The sequence below is a fragment of the Choloepus didactylus genome, chromosome 15 (genome assembly GCF_015220235.1).
Source record: "Choloepus didactylus isolate mChoDid1 chromosome 15, mChoDid1.pri, whole genome shotgun sequence".
NCBI lineage: Eukaryota > Metazoa > Chordata > Mammalia > Pilosa > Megalonychidae > Choloepus > Choloepus didactylus.
The window spans coordinates 22,983,108-23,002,689 of NC_051321.1; the positions used below are offsets into that span (position 1 = coordinate 22,983,108).

General features: G+C 32.6%; 1 protein-coding gene across 1 annotated transcript in view; it reads right to left on the bottom strand.

The window, feature by feature from the left end:
* SMC3 (structural maintenance of chromosomes 3) overlaps positions 1-19,582 on the bottom strand; it is a 34,840-nt gene that overhangs the window by 12,405 nt on the left and 2,853 nt on the right. The window contains exons 3-18 of the mRNA XM_037804921.1: positions 16,139-16,177; positions 14,669-14,736; positions 13,188-13,259; positions 12,727-12,806; positions 12,358-12,436; positions 10,515-10,632; positions 9,481-9,656; positions 8,845-8,925; positions 8,448-8,612; positions 8,055-8,176; positions 7,034-7,247; positions 5,288-5,391; positions 5,005-5,104; positions 4,446-4,606; positions 3,951-4,092; positions 1,059-1,209 (exon numbers count right to left, since the gene is read on the bottom strand). Of these exons, the coding sequence (XP_037660849.1) occupies positions 1,059-1,209; positions 3,951-4,092; positions 4,446-4,606; positions 5,005-5,104; positions 5,288-5,391; positions 7,034-7,247; positions 8,055-8,176; positions 8,448-8,612; positions 8,845-8,925; positions 9,481-9,656; positions 10,515-10,632; positions 12,358-12,436; positions 12,727-12,806; positions 13,188-13,259; positions 14,669-14,736; positions 16,139-16,177 (1,872 nt within the window). The remainder of the gene's footprint in view (positions 1-1,058; positions 1,210-3,950; positions 4,093-4,445; positions 4,607-5,004; positions 5,105-5,287; positions 5,392-7,033; positions 7,248-8,054; positions 8,177-8,447; positions 8,613-8,844; positions 8,926-9,480; positions 9,657-10,514; positions 10,633-12,357; positions 12,437-12,726; positions 12,807-13,187; positions 13,260-14,668; positions 14,737-16,138; positions 16,178-19,582) is intronic.

Here is a 19,582-nt window from a genome sequence, read left to right on the forward strand (position 1 = left end):
TATAATATATACATACATATATGTGTGTGTGTATATATATATATATATATATACACACAAAGCTGGTAGGGGCAGGATTTATCTCCTTTCTTCAACAAATTACTTACCAAAAAAAAGGAAAAAACAAAAAAACAAGGGCAGGGGAACCTATAAACCAGGGGGTTCTTATTCTTAACTTGGGTTCCACAGATAAAACTGAGGCAGTTCATGACATGGGTGGGGGAAAGAATTACATCTTTATTTTCACTAAGCTTTAACTGAAATTTAGTTTTTCCTTCCACAATAAATGAGACAAGAACCACAGTAATATTAACAGTACCTGTGACTTGATACCAGGAGAAATCACAGCTATTTTCATATCAGATTACACTGGTCACAGATCTCAAAATATTGTTTACATGCATCACTACTTCAGAATTATGGTAGTTACTACACCTACTGGCAAATCTTATTTTTGAATACATCAAAGAAGAAACATTTTCCTATATTATGTTTTGAAAAATATTGTGACAACCCTGTCAATATAATTGGTTTCCATTCTGATCCTAAATATTTTGTTTTTATGCACTTAAAAACATTATTTTGAGAAAAGGTCCATAGGCTTCACCGAACAGCCAAAGGAGTCTATGGTTCAAAAAAGGTTAAGAACTCCCTCTATAGATGAAAAGATTAGACTTAAACAACACATCAACTAAATACAAAGTGTGTTTCCTCTTTGGACTTGAATTGAACCAGCTATTTAAAAAACTGTAATGTAATTAGAAAAATGAAATACTGACTAGATATCTTATAAAGAATTACTGGTTAATATTTTTAGGCATAAAAAGAAAATCTCACCCTTTTGTTCAGGAGTTCAGAGATTTAAAAATCTGTTCTCGGTTTCTGATATGGCTTCTTAAAAGGACATGAATTTTCAGACTCTTAAAACTAATATGACTCTCAATTACTAAACGAGATACACTCTTCAGACATACAAAAATGCAATGCAGTATTCCAAAGCTTATTATATATGTTAGACGACTAGGATTTGTTCAAAGCTAAGAATTAGTATTACAAACCTTCCAAAGTAATGCAGTCCATAGTGAAAGCACGGGCCAGCTGGGTTGAAACTTCCATGCTACGACAAATAAGTGTTTTTCCAAACACATGCTTGAAAGCTTTGTCGAATCTGGGATTGTACCTCAGTTTACTGATCATAGGAATAGCATCCTAAAATGAATAAACAATAAACAATATTCAATATGTTTGTCAGAATGCAAACAAATCACAACACAGTTAAAGAATCACTGTACTGAAATATCCTGGAAATTGTGCTCATGTGATAGAGAGCTTAGCAGTTCGGGAGCCAGACTGCCCAAGTTCAAATCCTGGTTCCACCACCTGTCAGATGAGCGCTCTGGACAAGTTACTTAACTTCTCTAGGTATCAGTTACTTCAACTATAAAACTGGGATGACAGTACCTTCCTGTCGCATGCTCAATAAAGATAAACTAATAGCATTTCCTCAAAACGTTTTAATTTTACAAATTACATACATCTAAATTACATATTCAGAAAAATGTATTTTTCAGATAAAATTTATTTTCCTGTTTTCTCTTCTAAACTGTTAGAACAAGAGTTTTGGAACTTTAATTATGTAAAGTATCCTGTATACAGAAAAATGAAATAAATACCTGCTAAGCTTAATAATTATAAAGAGAACACCAATATATAATAATCATGTAGGACAAGAAACAGAAGACTGCAAATACCCCAGAAACCACAAGTGTGCCCCTTTCCTAATCATGTAGTGGTTACCTCCAATGGTAACTACTATTTTTGTGTTACTTGGCACCTCTTTCTAGTTCCACCATCTTTGTTTAGCTTTGTTTAGCTTTGTTTATGAAGTTAGTATAAATGGAATCAATCCTGTTATATGCCTTTTTTGTGTGTCTAAATTTCATTCAGGTTTGTGAAACTCATTTATTCCTCCCCCAAACTTCAAAGATAATTTGCAGATATGAATGTAGAAAAAGGCTGAATCCTTTAGTAGTTAATAAGATTCTCACTGTTCCACTTAAATTGTTGATCTAGGGGAACTAGTGATAGAGAGCAATTAATGAAGGGGGAACGATAACCCAACAAGAACAGATAAGCTATCGTGGGTAAATTTAATGTTCTGGAAATGCCCAGGAATGACTATGGTCTGTTAATTTCTGGTGGGTATGGTAGGAACAAGTTCACAGAAATGCTGCTATATCAGGTTATTTTCTGGGGTAGAGTAGGAGCATGTTGGAAGTAAAGTAATTTTAGGTTACTTGTCTTTTTCTTACTCCCTTGTTATGGTTTATTTGAAATGTTTTTTTACTGTATGTTTTTTTTTTTAATTTTTTGATATAGTTAATAGTTAATTAAAAAAAGTTAATTAAAAAAAAAACAATGAAAAAATATGCAGAGCCCCCTTGAAGAGCTGGTGGAGAATGCAGGGGTGTTGGGCTTCTCCACCTTGATGGTTGCAGCAACCATCGACATAGGGGACTGGTGGTTTGATGGGCTGAGCCCTCTACCACAGGACTTGCCCTTGGGAAGACTGTTGCTGCAAAGGAGAGGCTAGGCCTCCGTATAATTGTGCCTAAGAGTTTCCTCCTGAATGCCTCTTTGTTGCTTAGATGTGGCCCTCTCTCTAGCTAAGCCAACTTGGCAGGTGAAATCACTGCCCTCCCCGCTAAGTGGGATCTGACACCCAGGGGAGTAAATCTCTCTGGCAATGTGGAATATGGCTCCCAAGGAGGAATCTAGACCTGGCATCGTCAGATGGAGAACATTTTCTTGACCAAAAGGGGGCTGTGAAAGGAAATGAAATAAGCTTCAGTGGCAGAGATTCCAAAAGGAGCTGAGAGGTCACTCTGGTGGGCACTCTAACACACAATATAGACAACCTTTTTAGGTGCTAATGAATTGGAATAGCTAGCAGTAAATACCTGAAACTATCAAACTACAACCCAGAATCCTTGAATCTTGAAGATGATTGTATTAAAATGTAGCTTATGAGGGGTGACAATGTGATTGGGAAAGCCATATGAACCACACTCCCCTTTGTCCACTGTATGGATGGATGAGTAGAAAAATAGGGGCAAAAAAAACAAAAAAAAAACAAAAATCCCAGTGTTCTTTTTTACTTTAATTGTTCTTTTTCACTGTAATTTTTATTGTTACTGTTTTTGTGTGTGTGGTAATGAAAATGTTCAAAAATTAATTTTGGTGATGAACGCACAATTATATAATGGTACTGTGAACACCTGAATGTATGCTTTGTATGACTGCATGGTATATGAATATATCTCAATAAAATTGAACTAAAAAAAACTGTTGATCATTCTCATAGGGTTTCTTTGCTTTAACCTTAGAGATGGTAAAATAGTTACTACTATAACCAACATGCTGAAGCCAAACACCTCAAAGCAATCACAATTTTTTAAGAATTGAATCTGAAGAGTATTTTTAATCCACATAAAGTGTACCAGCTAATAACAAAAGCAGCATGCTTTCAGATTCATTACCTTGATAGATATTTTTAATATATTTTGTAAACCAAAAAATATATATGTATATTTTCAAGCATATCTAGAGAACTTAAAAATATTCACTTTACATGATAGTTCCTCCGGTAAATCTTCTCCAACTCCCTAGCTTTAATCCTGTCATCCTGGAATATGCTCTCAGAGCATCATGTACTCGTGCTTTTTAAAGTTTTTCACATTTGCAATAATTTGTTTCATGTCTTGGCTGTGACCTTTCTCCCCCTTCCCTAACCCCTCTTAGCACTGAATATGTTCCATAGGAAGAAGGGCATGTTCTTCCCACTGGCCACTGAATCCTAATGCAAGGTACCTGGCACCTGCAAGGGCTAACAGACTAAATGAAGAAAAAGTAACCGACAGAGAGAGAGATCTTAACACACACCGACTCACATTGGTTTCAGGATAGGCAGTATCCCTGACATCCAACTTGTTAAGAGGCAAAAAAGTTACTTCTCCAGGAAGATTCATTTTATTAAATTCCATTAAAATTTTTGTGCTGACTTCATCTGAATCAACAATATGATAAAATAACCTACATGTAAGCAGAACAAGAAACATCTTTATTGCTAGACTTTAAAATGTGATAAACATTTAAGCAACAAAACTTTTTTCTATGCAACCCAATTTATATTGGGACAAAAAAAAAAAAAAGCTATTTAGAAAATTCCAGTGGAGGAACGAAAAAGCCCAAGAGGGTATAAGGTCTAGCTTCTATAATTAGGAATAAGTAGCACCTACATCTTTAACTAGAAAGTTAAATAAGGAGCTGAGGATGCAAGAAGATAACGGCAGACATATTGTACTAAAACTACAAGAAGTTGTTTTAGGTTATTCTTATTCCCTCTTTCCTCCAAAAACCCTAAACATCAAGAAAAAAAAAATTACCTGTTTCCAGCAGTGACTTCCACACATGTGTAGAAAGCTGGCTCACATTCAAAGTTATTCATCACAATGCCATGATAGCCATTTTGAACATGTTGGTTTATTCCTTTTCGACGAAAGTGGTCTAGCACTTTGTTTATGCTATCTATGCCATTTAAGATGGCCTGTTAAATTGTAAGACACAAAAATATTAAAATAATATCACTAATGGCATTCCTGATGGTAAGAAATGAGCCCATTACTCTACACATTTAAAAATTTATTACAGATTAAACTGAACATTGACCCCTCCTCAAACATGTCACCCCCTCAAAATATACCAACTATACACAACACCTTGAGTTCTTTTCTATACTACCATTATAAAAAACAGAAGTGCTATCATTAATAGTATAAAGGTGGCAGTGACTGTTTAAACAATTGCTAACATTTCATATTTACAGGACAAGTGTTTGGCATGCTACTCTTACTTATTATCTGGAACTTATGACCCACAGCTTGAAAACTAAAGATTAACTCAATGACTTACTGTAAACTGAGTTCACAAAAAGAACCTGCCCACCTTTCCAGTTGCCGCTCTAAGAAGTTGCTGCTTCTTTTCAAGATCTTCTCTTTTAGCAGCAAGTGCTTGCTGTTCTGCATTTTCCTCTCTCCATAAGTAACTAAGCAGTAAAAATTAAGACTTCCTTTAATTTTAAGAGCATAAGAAGATGTATTAAAAGTAAACAGTAGAATAAAATACTGAAATAAAAACTGAACAATTGACTTATAACTTTAAAGACCATGTAGGAGCCAGTAACTAGCACTACTCAAAAAAATTAAGATACATTTTAGTTTATACTAACTTTCTTTCACTCTGTAATTCATCTTTCTTATTTTTTACTTCATAATATTTTCTGTCCAGTTCTTCTACTCGAGCTTTGACTTCATTAAGATCCTGATCCAGTTTCTATGGAAATAAAAATAATTCCAATTTAAAACAAAATTTCATGCAAAAGAATCCCTAGTAACAGAAAGTAGACCAGTTGTTGCCTGAAGATAGGGGAGGGGGTAAGGAAGGAAGAATTACAAAGGATCAGGAGAAAACTTTTGGGAGTAGTGAATATGCTCATTATTTTAATTGTGGTGATGGTTTCACAGGTGTACATATACACTGAAATTTGTCAAATTATATACTTTAAATATGTGTAATGTGTATGTCAATTATATCTCATAAAGCTGTTTAAAAATTCAATTTCAATTTTTTACTGTCTTAATGCAAAAAGCACACCATCGAAAAGCATAAACCAAAAAATGAGTTACCCCAGAAAATATGGTTAAAATGAAGTTAACTTGTTCATTAATGATTTAAACTCTTCTACTTCTATACTATGTAACACAAATTCTAGAATTTTAGAAAAGAAAATGAATTCATAAGTTCCCAAAACATTGAACTGCATACTTGCCATACTGACCTCTCTACATACATGCAACAGAACACAAAAGACATTTTGGACTATTATTACAATCAATAAAAACAATGGCCCAAGAAGTATTTCAGAAAGTAAGGCAATGTTTCCTTAGGAACAGTTAATGAACTACAGTCATTTATTTAATAAATAACATAGAATTGAAAAATTCAGTATCTTCTTTGTCTGACACACACTTATCTAGTAGTTACCAAAAATTACTATGTGCCAGGAACTGTTCTAAGAGATGAAGAATCATTGGGGATCAAAACAAACAAAAACTTTTACATTTCAGGGGAACAATGAGTAATACAAATCTGAGGACAATCATCCTTTGCAGGGGTAGCAGCGGTGGCAGCAGCAGATGGTACACAAGACAGGGACTTCACAAATTATGCTTTGTGAGATTACAACCATCTGTTCAGTAACCAATTATTACAAAGTAATTACAAATACTTCAACAGACTACAAAAAAGTATTAGTCATTAATTGTAAGATGATATATGCACAGAAACTACATAATACTCTTTTATCTCACTCTATATGTCAACTCACTGGGTAATGTTAGTGAAATATCTCATGTTTACCATCTTCTGTTCATTTAGGATCTCTGCCAAAAGATGGGTAGTAGAATAAGGAGGGAAAACAAACCAGGCAATTTAACTATTTATGGGGATAATTAAACTAAACCTTTTTTCTACAAATAAAGAATTTGAGACTCAGCGTTATTTGAAACTACAGAAGAATAAAATTTAATGTTTCAAGAGCAATGATTGAATTAGTTCCTAGAGTATTTGTTCATATGCTTGAAGAGTGTAGTCTGCTTGCTAAATGTTTCATATGGTTAGAATACAAATATGGAAAAAAATGTAATGTTAAAGGTATATTTAAGATTTGTATGCTATGTTGAAATTAAGGCTATATCAGGCACAAACTACCAATTCATAAAATATATTTTAAAACATACTCAACCTACATGAATATTTGTTGCACTACTATATGTCATATCATTAAATTCTTCCAGTCTTTTCTAAATAAGTTCTAAAACTTAAAGAAACAGATAAAACTATGCATTAAATTTAACAATTTAAGATGTTTATCTCAGATGAAAGTTTTAAACAAAGCAGCTATAAAAGTTCTTACATTATACTGCTCCAGATTTTTCTCTTTATTTGCCTCAGTGTCCTCCAAATCTTTATGTATAGCAGCAATCTGTCTTTTCTTATCATTTATAGCCTGATCTAAAGATTTGAGTTCCTTTTTAATCCACTTATCCCTTTCTTCTTTTGAGGTAAACTGGCTTCCTCGACCCTGCTTTGCATAAAGATCTGTTCTTTCCTGAGTAGCTTGGGCCAATCTGCATAAGAGAGGAAGAGAATGGGTTGAAAAAAAGAATACAAAATATAACCAAGTGAATGGCAATCAATAATTTCATCTGTACCTAGAAACAATAAAACATTTTTTAAAATAACCAAAAAAAAAAAAAAGGAATTAAGTATATAAAAAGAAGCTGCTGTATCATTGTGCCCCTTAAACTAGCTGTTTTATGTAATACTAATTAACATCTAAATTACAGAAGTCAGGTAGACAAGCCTACACCCTGAGGATTTCAGGTAGAGCCCATGTTCACCCCAGGTTTGAGTTAGTTGGCATATCCAGACTTTTAGTTCCAGTGCTCTGGAACTTTTAAAAATGGCCAACTATATTTGGCTACATAAACATTTTCAACTCCTTACAATAAAAGACAATATAGAGATTAAAAGGGAAAGAGAAAATATCTATAACATATAGAGCAAAGATTAATGCCCAAATTATATAAAGCATTCTAATAAAATAGTAAGAAAAAAAACAGAAAAAAAATGGGCAAAAGATATAAACAAGGCAGTTCACCAGAGCAAATACAGGTGGCTTATAAACATGACAATGTACTAAAGCACATGAAAATATCAAATTTTGTCAAGTTCAATCTATAGTTAGATACTAAAATATCTAGTTGTTAAAATATCAGAGTGAAAAAAGAAAGTTGCAGAATGAAACAGAGTAGCATACCATTCAAATAAAAGAACAAACATTACACAAATGTTTAATTACTGTGCCACTGCCTTATTACCCCATGACTATAGAGAACTATGAAGAAAGTTAGTATTGGTGAAAAACCCCAGACCTAGCAATTCCTCGTTCTTCTTTTTCTTTTACACTGTTGAATTTAGGTTCTGTTTCTGCCAGTTCTTTCTGCTTTTCTTCTATTTTTTCAAGAAGCTTCTGCCTCTCTTTTAATAAGCGTTTCTGTAAACAAAGCATAAGTAAAAATGAATCTGCTTAATTTATAAAACTAGCTCAAAATATTTTCCCATGAAAAAAATTCAGGAGAAAACTCACCTTGCAATTTAAGACTAACTTTTTTCTAAATAGAAGAAACAAAGAGATGGTACTGAGCTGCTACTGAGGTTATTTTAATGCGGAAAATCTTTTACAAAAAATTCAAGCATGCAATCCTCTTGCTGCAGTTCCTACCCATGTGACATTTATGTCTTGCATTTTGAGCATTTTAACTTACCCTTTGTTCACTATTGCCTGCCAATTCATCTTGCAAATCCTTGGCTTTAAGTTCCAACTTAGTCCTCTGCTTAATCTGTTCTTGTCTTTCAGCACTGAGCTGTTCCTTTTCTTCTTTCATAGCTGAAATTTTTGTTTTCAGTTCTCGAACTTGGCGCTCAATATCCTATTCAGAGTATGAAACAGAAACAATTCAGGCAATAACAAATTCAACAGAATTATGACACTATTAACTTTGTTCCTTCTTTTCCTTTCACTTATACTTTTGGTACTACTCTGTCTTGCTAATTCTCAATCCCTATTACTCCCCCTTGTGGTTAACGTTCCCTAATTATAGTTCAAAGGATTTATTGTGGTCAGATATTATAAACTAGGCTCAGGTTAATTTACAATCTTACCTCCATTTTATCTCTGGCATCCTGCTGGGCATCTCTTAATTGTCTGGATTTTTCTCCACTGGTCTCTCGCTTGGCAGAAAGCTGGAAAAGAAACAAGCTACTATTTCTAACTCATTTTGTATCTGTTCAATATTTCATAACATCTAGCCAAAAAAAAAGATATTTTATTAAAATTAATCATTTACTTAAAAAAATTTACAAAAATATTATTAAAATGGCTTTCTTAAATAGACAACTCCTTTTGTTTTAAGTCCTACCTAAAACACAATTTTTTGTACATGTCAGCAATACTAATTACATAACACATTCCTAAAAGTCAAGAAAAAATTCCATGAAGCTCTATAGGTGGCTTTCCTCTTATCATGGTCTATGTGACACCACCATCCAGTTATACTTCGGATATGACAAGGAAATAAAGGACGTAACCTCTCAAAGCATTTGGGACCACAAGTCCAGGCATTTTCCTTAAGTAAACTAAAAGAAAAAATTTGCTGACTAATGAATTCATTAAAAGGTTTTTTTTTTTTTTTTAAGTTTCTATTTAAAATCATTAAAAAGCAGAAACACAGAATTAGCTTAACGTATTTATAAAAATAAAATCAACCTGATTTTAAGTGGCAAAGGTAAATATTTTACCTCATCAAGTTTAGCACGGGTCTCGTTAAGTTCCTGATTGTAAATGGTATATTCCAGGGCTCGTCTCATTTTATCCCACTTCTGATATTGAGCTAGTTCTTCCTTTTCTTCCTCTAAGGTATGTAATCTTTCTTCAATGTATTTTAATAACTCATTGATTTTTTCCCGTTTGCCCTCTTAAAAAAAATGGGGGTGGGATGGAGGAATCAAATATAATTTTTATGTAATAGTATAACTTCTCAAATATACCACTCATTAAACTTAATCTTAAGAACTTTTGCAATATTTCTTTGATATTATGTGGTAACCAAATGTATGATATTAACATGGCAATTAAGATGCCTTATTATGAAAAGTTTCAGAGAACACATATGGTGACACTGAGTCTTTGATTCTCTATCTTTATTAATAATAGCATTATCTAGTGCTGCTATATATTGAAAACTTACTGTATCCAGTCACAGTGCTTACCCTACTCCACTACTCACCACTATAAATTATGAGATAGGATTTTACAGATGGGAAAACTTTGGACTAGAGAGATCAAAAAAGACATAGTGTCAGTTAATTATTACTCAGGTTTTGAACCCAGGACCGTATGACTCTAAGATATAACAACACAGCACTTGAAAATCAAAGTAGATTTCCAAAATAAGTGAAGACTCCAAGTTCAAAATTTTACATTTACTTGGTTCTAAGCAACTTAAAATTGAATGCCAACTGATACTCCAGTATTTTTTTTTTTTTTTAGTAATACATCCAGATTTGTTGTCCTAATAATAATGAAGAAGTTAGAAGCAAAAAGTAGCTGAGATGAATAATCTGCAAAGGGACTCTTATCTAACAGCAGTAATTCTTTATTCAAAAAAATTAAAATGTTTCAAGCTAATTCTTTCTCCACTGAGTATACAGGCAAATTATCATGCAAATACACTCTGAGAATAGATAGACCTAACTCCTTTGAACTATTATAACACAATGATAAAGTAATTCTCAACAACAAAAACAATAAAGTAGAATCACATTTATTTTACCTGTTTCTTTCATTAAGGAGATACTTTCTTCTTTCCGTTCATCATATACTCTAGTACCAGCTACTTCTCTTAATAGCTTTAGTCTCTGAGAATCTGGTGCTGTTGCCATTTGGTTGATCTAAAAATTTTAGAGAAATCATTACATACCTAGAGATGGTTAAGAACAAGAGCTCAACCATGAAAGGGCTTTTAATACATATATTCACATGCTAAGTTCCTTATGTTTTAAGTAGATTATGAGTTGGCTAGCGCATAAACACCTACACAGCTATACGTCCTTTTCTTAAATGGAATTTGCCAAACAAACAAGCATCACTGAAGGTCAAAAATACCAACATTAAATTAAAAAACTGAAGTGACAGTTACTCTAACACTTTTACATAAAAGGAGAACCAACTATGGGCTAATAAAGTATAATTTATCTAACTATATATATCAAAAAAGTATCATCCTTCAGATCCTCATCATTGAGCACCCAAATTAAACATGTTCATTCAATTTACTCACTCTAATATTATTTACTGAATGCCTACAATCTATGTGCCATTCTGCTGGATAGCAGGAAAAAAACAAAAGTTCCTGCTATCATGAAGCATACATTCTAGAGCAAAAAGACAAAATAAGCTTACTGATGTAGCATAATATAAGCACTATGAAGAAAAATAAAACAGAGTAAGAAAATAAAAGCATACAGGGTTGGGAGGAAGGCAGTGCTCACTTAGATAAGGTAGATAAGGTAGTCATAGATGACTTATATGAAATGACATGTGAAGTGAAGGAGCCTATACTGTATGTGTGTGTGGAGGAAAGACTTGGATAATTTGCTCTTTCCAATCAGCTTCCTTTTTTAAAGATTTCTCTCCAGACATAAAAGGACAAATATTTTATGATTCCACTTATACAAACTATCTAGAATAAGCAAATCCTTAGAGACAGAAAATAGCTTAGAGGTTATAGGGGCTGGAGGGAGAACGGGGAGTTATTTTTTAATGGGCACAGAGTTTCTGCTTGGGGTGAAGAAAAAGCTTTGGTAATGGATGGGATGGTGGTGATGGTAACACACTGTTAACGCAATTAATATCACTGCCTTGCATGCTTAAAAATGGCTAAAAATGACAAGTTTTATGTTCTACATGTTACGACAATAAGATTATTTTTTAGAGCCTCCATTAGGAAATAATTAGACATTCTTCAATAATTATTCTCTAGTCAAAAACAATAAAAAAACCCACTACTGAAAACTATTAGGGCATTGCAGGGTAAATGCTGAACAAAATAAGCAATCTTAGATATAGTTTAAAGTGTAAGAGGGGAGGGAAAACGATCAAAGTTGATAGTTTAGCTACTAAAACCCATAAAGAATATAATCACTATCAGGGAAAATAATATGTATACTATGGTAGATTCCTGGTAATGTAAGCTTCTCAGTACTATAATTCTGTAATAAACTTAGTAACAAAGGACATTAACTTTAGAAAGTAATTTTTTTCAAATGTGATTTTTATACAATTTCTACGATATTCTTAATTGATTATTCTTAACTCCCACAGGCCAAAAATATTTTCCAGTACAATGCACGTCAGTGAATAATACAAATCACTAAAAAACAAGATTCACTTAAACAACTGCTGAACTTCTATCCCATTATGCAACAGATCCTTATTTGGTACTTTATAGCCAAATAAAAAGATGATACTGACTTCAACAGAAAATAAGTCAATTAAAGCAAGAAAATAAGAGGTCATTTCACTTCAACCTAACTCAATAAACCAAATTCATTGTTCAAGTGAAGAATGCACTCAAAAAACAAATTTTATAAAACAAGGACATACAATTTTTTTACCTTTCCTTGTTTAACAATATAATAAGGGTTACTTCGAGAAAAACCAGCACTCTCAAGGAGGTTCATCACATCATTTTTCCTGTTAATAAAAACATTGAATTTTTGTTTTTAGATAAGCAATTTTAAAGCATCTAACAATAAGCAAAAAATGAATAGACTAGTTCCTGAGTAAAGCGGCATAAGTTAGTCTGTACTGTTAGTACAGAATAGTCATTAAACTATCTCCTGTGTCAGCCTCAGCAAAGTCACACTGAAAATGCTGATTTGTTGAAGATGAGGTAAATATACTCATAGATGAGGCAAATGAAAGAATACTTTTACTCTCTTGTAAACGAACTGTAAACGTAAAAAAAAAAGAAAAATACTTACGTGACCATTTTCTTGTCTAAGAAATACTGATCCTTTTTAGCACCAATAACTCTTCGAAGTGAAACTTCCTCTTTATCAATCTAAGAAAAAAAATTAAAAAACACAGTTAATTTAATAGAAAAGTAAGAAACTTTTTAGTTAATAAGGTCATTTTAAAGTTCTCTGACCATAACTATTTCTTATTTTAATAGCTGAATTATCTCACTAAGGATATGCTGTGCACACTCAATTCTCATGACAAAAACATTTTTCACAAAAGCTTCCATGTTCTCATTTATTTTTTTCCAGAATGTTCATAATTTTAAGACAAAATAAGCACATAAACTGTACAATTATTTTAGCCTAAGCTAAATTATAAAAGCTTAAGTACAACTCTTAAAAAAAGTTCCAAAGTATGAAAAAAACCAACTGCATCAATAAAATTCTCAACATTATTATTGAAAAGAAAAATAATAACTCACAGGTAACCGGTTGTCCGAATTGTCAAAAATAATCTCCACAAAAGCAGAAATAACACGAGGACCAGTACCCTCCTAAAAGAAGAGAAAAACAGCAAATTTTCTGGTTAATGGTGTGTCATATTCTTTAAACATTTTTAAAATTTAGTGCACGGTAACAACCTCATTCCATAGAGATAAAATTCCGTTAGACTAGACATATTCCTCTTGCCAAAACAGCAGAGACACTGGATTAGGATTAATAATATAACCGTTTGCAACCAGTAGCTTTGGATTCTGAATAAACAATGAGAATTATGCAGTTGTCCAAGTTAGATGTTCTAAGGTCTTTCTCTGCAGACCACTTTATCAGAAAGACCCCAAGGCACCTAATTCTACCTACTTACTATTATCTAAACTACCTTAGACTTTTCTCTTATGGACTCATGGTAATGCTGGAAAGGAACCCTAAGAAATCATTTAGTAATTATTGAAACTTGGGTTTTTGAGACATGAAATCTGAGATATTCTATGTAGTTTTAAATCTGCTATGGAAACACACATTTAACATGTGTCACATTTAGAACAATCTATGACGCAATCACTACATACCAAGTCCAGATAATTTCTAGATTCTAGAAACTGTTATTACTATGTGATAGTCCAATAAAATGGAGAATTATACTTTAAAGAGTTACTAATCCTTTTAATACCAATCTGAGAAACCTAAAAAAGAAATTTTTCTGTAGGGAATCAGTGCTGATTACTAGGCTATGAATTCAAACCAAAGAAGAAAAAAAAAATGACAGTTAAACAAAAATAATGTCCTATGTGAGACACACTGTTGCTAAATATATTAAGAAATCTCCTTTTCTGGTTTTAAAATTAATTTGAGCCATTTTCAAGCCAGAAAGAAGATAATTATGTCATTTTAGTATAGCCTTTTATAATTTTTTATCCAAAAATTACTTTAGCTCATTATTCATAATTATCTAACAAAAACATCAATTTTCATTACTATAAATAAACATTCTTTCATATTGAAAAATGATATTACTATTTAAGGACAAATATGGCTAAAAATAACAGCCTTGTATGTTGTTTAGTTTGCAATGTTTGCTTCTCTATGGCCCTTATGGTTCTATGTCTCAAAGCTCCTAATCCACAATCCTAAACTCCTTTCTCTTCAGCAAACCTGCTTCTAGAACTTCACCTGACAACACATCTTTAATAAAGAAAATTATCTCATTTACATTAATAGGGAAGACATATCCATCCATAGGCAAATAATAAAATCTCCCTATAGCCATTACATAAAAATTAGGTTTTATCCTGAATTACTATAATAAGCTAAATTTCAAAAAATAATTTACTTAAGAGATAGGCTTGTTACATGTTCACAAAAGGTCTGAACTTGAACAACTTATTTTGTCCACCATGTCTAACCATGGAATTTCTGAAATATATAAATAATATCAATAATGTCTTAAAGCAGCCTTACTCACATGCAATAAAGCCAATCGCTGTTCCGGACGAAGATGACTAAACTCATCACTGAGAACAAACTGAATTGCTAGAAATACATAAGCATAACTATTAGCACAGTCTAAAAAATGGATTTATGACTTACTCAAAATTTCCTATACCTTATTAGAATGTCATGTAATGGACAACGCAGATAACATGTTTTACCTATTTCATGTAGAAAAAAGAATGAAGAAAGGTTGCTTGTATGTCAGACTAATTAGTTAGGAAATGATGATATAAGGAAAATATTAAGAAGTTGTTCACTGAAACACTTAAGGTAGGAAAGTAAAGAGAAAATATTAAGGTACAGAAAAACAAAAGCTGAACTATGGTCTACTTCTTGATCAAAGCATACAATGACTAGTTAGTGAGGTTAACTTTATTTGCTTCAATTTTCACTAGACATAATATAAATAATCTTTTATTAACAAAAAAGGATGTATTCTGACAATATGTTTGGTTGGATACTTTACTAAAACAAATTAAAATTAAATAAGAAATACAGGGAAATGTTTCAGATTCCCACCTTCTACTGCACTGCTTCAACTGCCCTTACGTTCTACAAGAAGTAGCCTTATACTCCTATTTCCAGATAGGGTACCTAACTGAACAACCCTGCCCTAGAAGTGGAACTCATTACTTGGCTATCCTGGTCCCAGTCCACCCAAAACAGATCCCTGACATTCTAAAAGAGAGAGATGTATGTGTAGTGAATGTGTGAAACCTGGGGAGACAGATTCAAACTGCCCTTATCTGCCCTGAAGATTCTGAAACATTCTATTCCAATCCCACTCTCTTCCCATCATCATATTTTAACTATTGATGGGGTATACAGACCCTTCAGACGCGTGAGGACAAAAAGAAGAGAATCTCTACTCTTACTACTCAAGTAGTCTAACAACCCATTTCCCCTTTGCTTCAAGCAGTACCCAACTAAGAAAGGGGCCCTACTCCTTTGGGTTGAAACTTCTTCAAAGGTATATTTACTATTTTCGAAATGACAATAGTGTTTTTGTTTAGTCTAACTTTTTTATACCCTTCCATGCTTTATAAAAATAATCAATAATTGTCCAGAAAACATTTTTTAAGTGAAACAGGAGGATGAAACATTTTCTAAAAAAGTACAAATTACAATTCAACTGCATTTATATATCTTTATATACACAATCCATCCAAGCTAGAGAGGGCAAACATCTCCATTTTTATAGTGAAAAAATAATGAAAGGTTAAATGTTTTGCTCAGTTTCACATACCTAATAATAAATCACTAGGTCTAGAACAGAATTCAGATCCTTAGACTCTAAACCCTCTACACTAAACTGCATCACAGTGTGAAGAAGTATTTCTTGGGTTTCAGGCAAACATAACCTCAGAAAGCCAATGACTTAAGGAAACTATCTTAAGATACCTAAGGCTTAATGTATTTAGAATTTAAAAACAATACCTACCATAAAAAAAGTTACTTTTTCCGGATCCATTTCTGCCCACTATAAATTTTCAAAAAGTACACATTATTTTTTATGAAAATAACAGATAAAACTTTAAATGTTTACTAAAAGTATTCAAAATTTATAAATCCAAATTTCTAACACATTTTAATATCTGAAATATAAAAGAACAGTGAAGAAAAGAAACCAATAAACAAAACCATTTTACGCACTAAATGAGTGCAAGTTTTCTATAGACTTCAGATAGTTTTTGAAAGAAATGTTTTACTGATTTCTTTTGCTCCTTCCCAACTTAAAATTAATAGGAATAACTAAATATACTACTTGGCTTTCATAATACATAATGACAATGGATACAAAATTCTATTTTAATTGTATATAAAGAAATATTTTAAACAATTTAAAGATTCACATATTGCTACCTTCTAAAATACTTAAATGATACTTTTTACACGATAAACTGTTTATGACCAACTCTATATAACATTTCTAGTCTCAAAGAACCATAAAAGTATAGACAATACTAGTTTATGGATGGATGAGTAGAAAAATAGGGGAAGGAAACAAACAGACAAAGGTACCCAGTGTTCGTTTTTACTTCAATTGCTCTTTTTCACTCTATTATTCTTGTTATTTTTGTGTGTGTGCTAATGAAGGTGTCAGGGATTGATTTAGGTGATGAATGTACAACTATGTAATGGTACTGTAAACAATCGAAAGTACGATTTGTTTTGTATGACTGCGTGGTATGTGAATATATCTCAATAAAATGATGATTAAAAAAAAAGTATAGACAATAAAGCAAATTCAGATTTACCATCTGAATTCAGAAATAAGCAATTCCACACATAGAAATATATCAAATGTTTCTGATTTAGTGAATTTATTTGAAGTTTTTTCTTTGGCAAGATTTTCAGTGTGAAGAGTTATGAATAACTGTGCCAACTCTCTCAATCTTGACCAAAATGTCCTGAACAAATCAATTCCAAAGTTATTATCTTTAATGCAAAGTAAACCTTAAAAGATCATTTATGTTATACCAGAAAGGAAGTGCTAAAAACAAAAACAAATGGTGGGCCATATAACAAAGACACAGAAGCTAGCCTGAAGGGGGTTACCACTGGACAAATCTGGAACAACTGGAGAACCAAAAGAGCAAAGTACAGTAACACTGGTGGGTGTGGGAGGGCAGGGGAGTTATCCATGAGTCTATATCAATAATAAAAGGATAAATAAATATTAGAATAAAGGAAAGACTCATCAATGGATGATAAATCTAAAAGGAAATTTTGATGAGGAGCATAATATTTCTAAGATTCTAAAGTGTTTTCCCATATTGCTTATTAGTTCAAGGGCAAAAAATAGTAACCATATAGTGTAAACATCAACATCTTGACTGGGTAATCAAAAGTTAACATCAGCAAAAAGGGGTACAATGGACATCAGGTGCCTACAGATGTGATACCATGAGAAGTACACAACATCACTTATGTAACATTTTTCAAAAATAACAGTTATAAAAGATAAAGAAAGGCTGTGAAAATAATCTGGATTATAGGGGACTACAGAGACATGACAGCTAAATGTAATACCCGATCTTAAATTAGATATTATACTGGAAGGAAAAAAAATTCTATAAAGGACACTGCTAGGTCAATCAACATAACTGGAGTAAGGAAAGTAGATTATTACATTAATCTTAAATTTACTGAAGTTGATAATTATGCTATTTATGCAAGAGAATACTCCTATTCTTAGAAAATACACATTGAAATCTTTAGAGGTAAAGAGCTATGATGTACATAATTTACTCTAAGAAGAAAAAAATAGTGCATGTGTGGTATGTGTGTAGAGTATGAGAACAAGTAGGAAAATATTAACAAATAGGTGAATCTGGTAAAGGGTATATGAGTATTCTCTGTACTGTTCTTATTTGTGCAACCTCTCCATAAATTTGGAATTATTTCCAAATAAAAAGGTAAAAGATAATTTCAATAAGTGAATATACATATATAGTTCAAACAATAATCCACTCAAAATTAAGTAACTGAGACTTTTAAAATTCCCCTTTAAGAGTTACTGCTACCTATAGAGTAGCACACTGCATAGCAATTTTAAAGAATGTTGAATATTTAATGATAAAGATATTCAAGATTTATTCTTAAAGAGAAAAAATAGCAGATTACCAATAAATTACACTATGAACTTATTTTTAATACTGCCTACTTATAGATACACAAGACTGGACAGGTACTAAGGTACACCCCTCAGATTCCTTAGCCCCAACTCAGATCTTGGCCTGAGGCCAGTGGAGAGCCTCAAGTCTCTTAACACCTCTATAGTGCTACCTGGGGGTACATTCAGGTCAGATCTATAAAGACTCAAAAGAGGCTATGGCTCCCCAACTATTTCCAGAGGTTATTCTTTTGCTCTTTCCCAATTACGTAACAATAGGAATAACTAAATACACTTCCTGGGTTTCATAATAACTTAATCTTGAGGTGTGAGAGAATTAATGCCCAAGGTGGTAAACTTTGACCAATGAGAGAAGAGCCAGCAGACAAAACCCCCTTCCTTCCTCTCCCATCTGACCTTTCCAAGGCGCAGTAGGTCCACAGTCTGTCTGGAAGTTATCCAATGTGACCACAAACCAGCTGTGTCTTCATTGTGACCAGCTTTTCCCCTCACTCTTGCCCTTAGACAGTACCTCCCATTAAAGCTTTGGCGGCTAAGCCCGCTTCCGGCTCTGTTTTCTAGGAAACCAGAACTGACACAAGTAGAGATTGTTAATATTAAAAATGGTTGGAAAAGTTTTGGTAATGGATGGTGCTGATGGTAGCACAACATAATTAATAGTCTGAATTATATATTTGAATGTAGTTAAATGGGGAAATTTTAGGTTGAATGTTATTAGAATAAAAAAAAATCCATGGAACTGCACAAGATAACCTATGAACCCTAAGTTAAACTATATAGTACAATTATAAAAATGTGCTTTCAATTGTAACAAAGGTACCACACCAATGCAAGGTGTTAATAGGGTGGAATATGGGAACCCTGAATTTGATGTATGATTTATACAATTTTTAGGGGGGGGAAAAAAAGAATGGCTATTTCTGGGTAGAAGGACTAGTTTATTTTAACTTTCATCCTTTAACTTTTCTACTCTTCCTTAATGTTCTATACCTAACATGTATTCTTTTGGTAAAAGTCTAGGAAAAATAAAGAGAAAAAAAGAAAAAATATATATTTGGCACATGTACAACAAACATCAATCAGCACAAGAGAGATCTGCCTTCATTATCTTGTTTTGTTTTGCTTTCTGAGGGTCAGAAATCATTTAACAACGAAAGTGGTATACTTCACCAGATATTTTAGGGTTAATCTCAGTACACCCTACTTTTGGTCTTTCTTATAGTATTAAAATACCTGAATGTGCTGTTA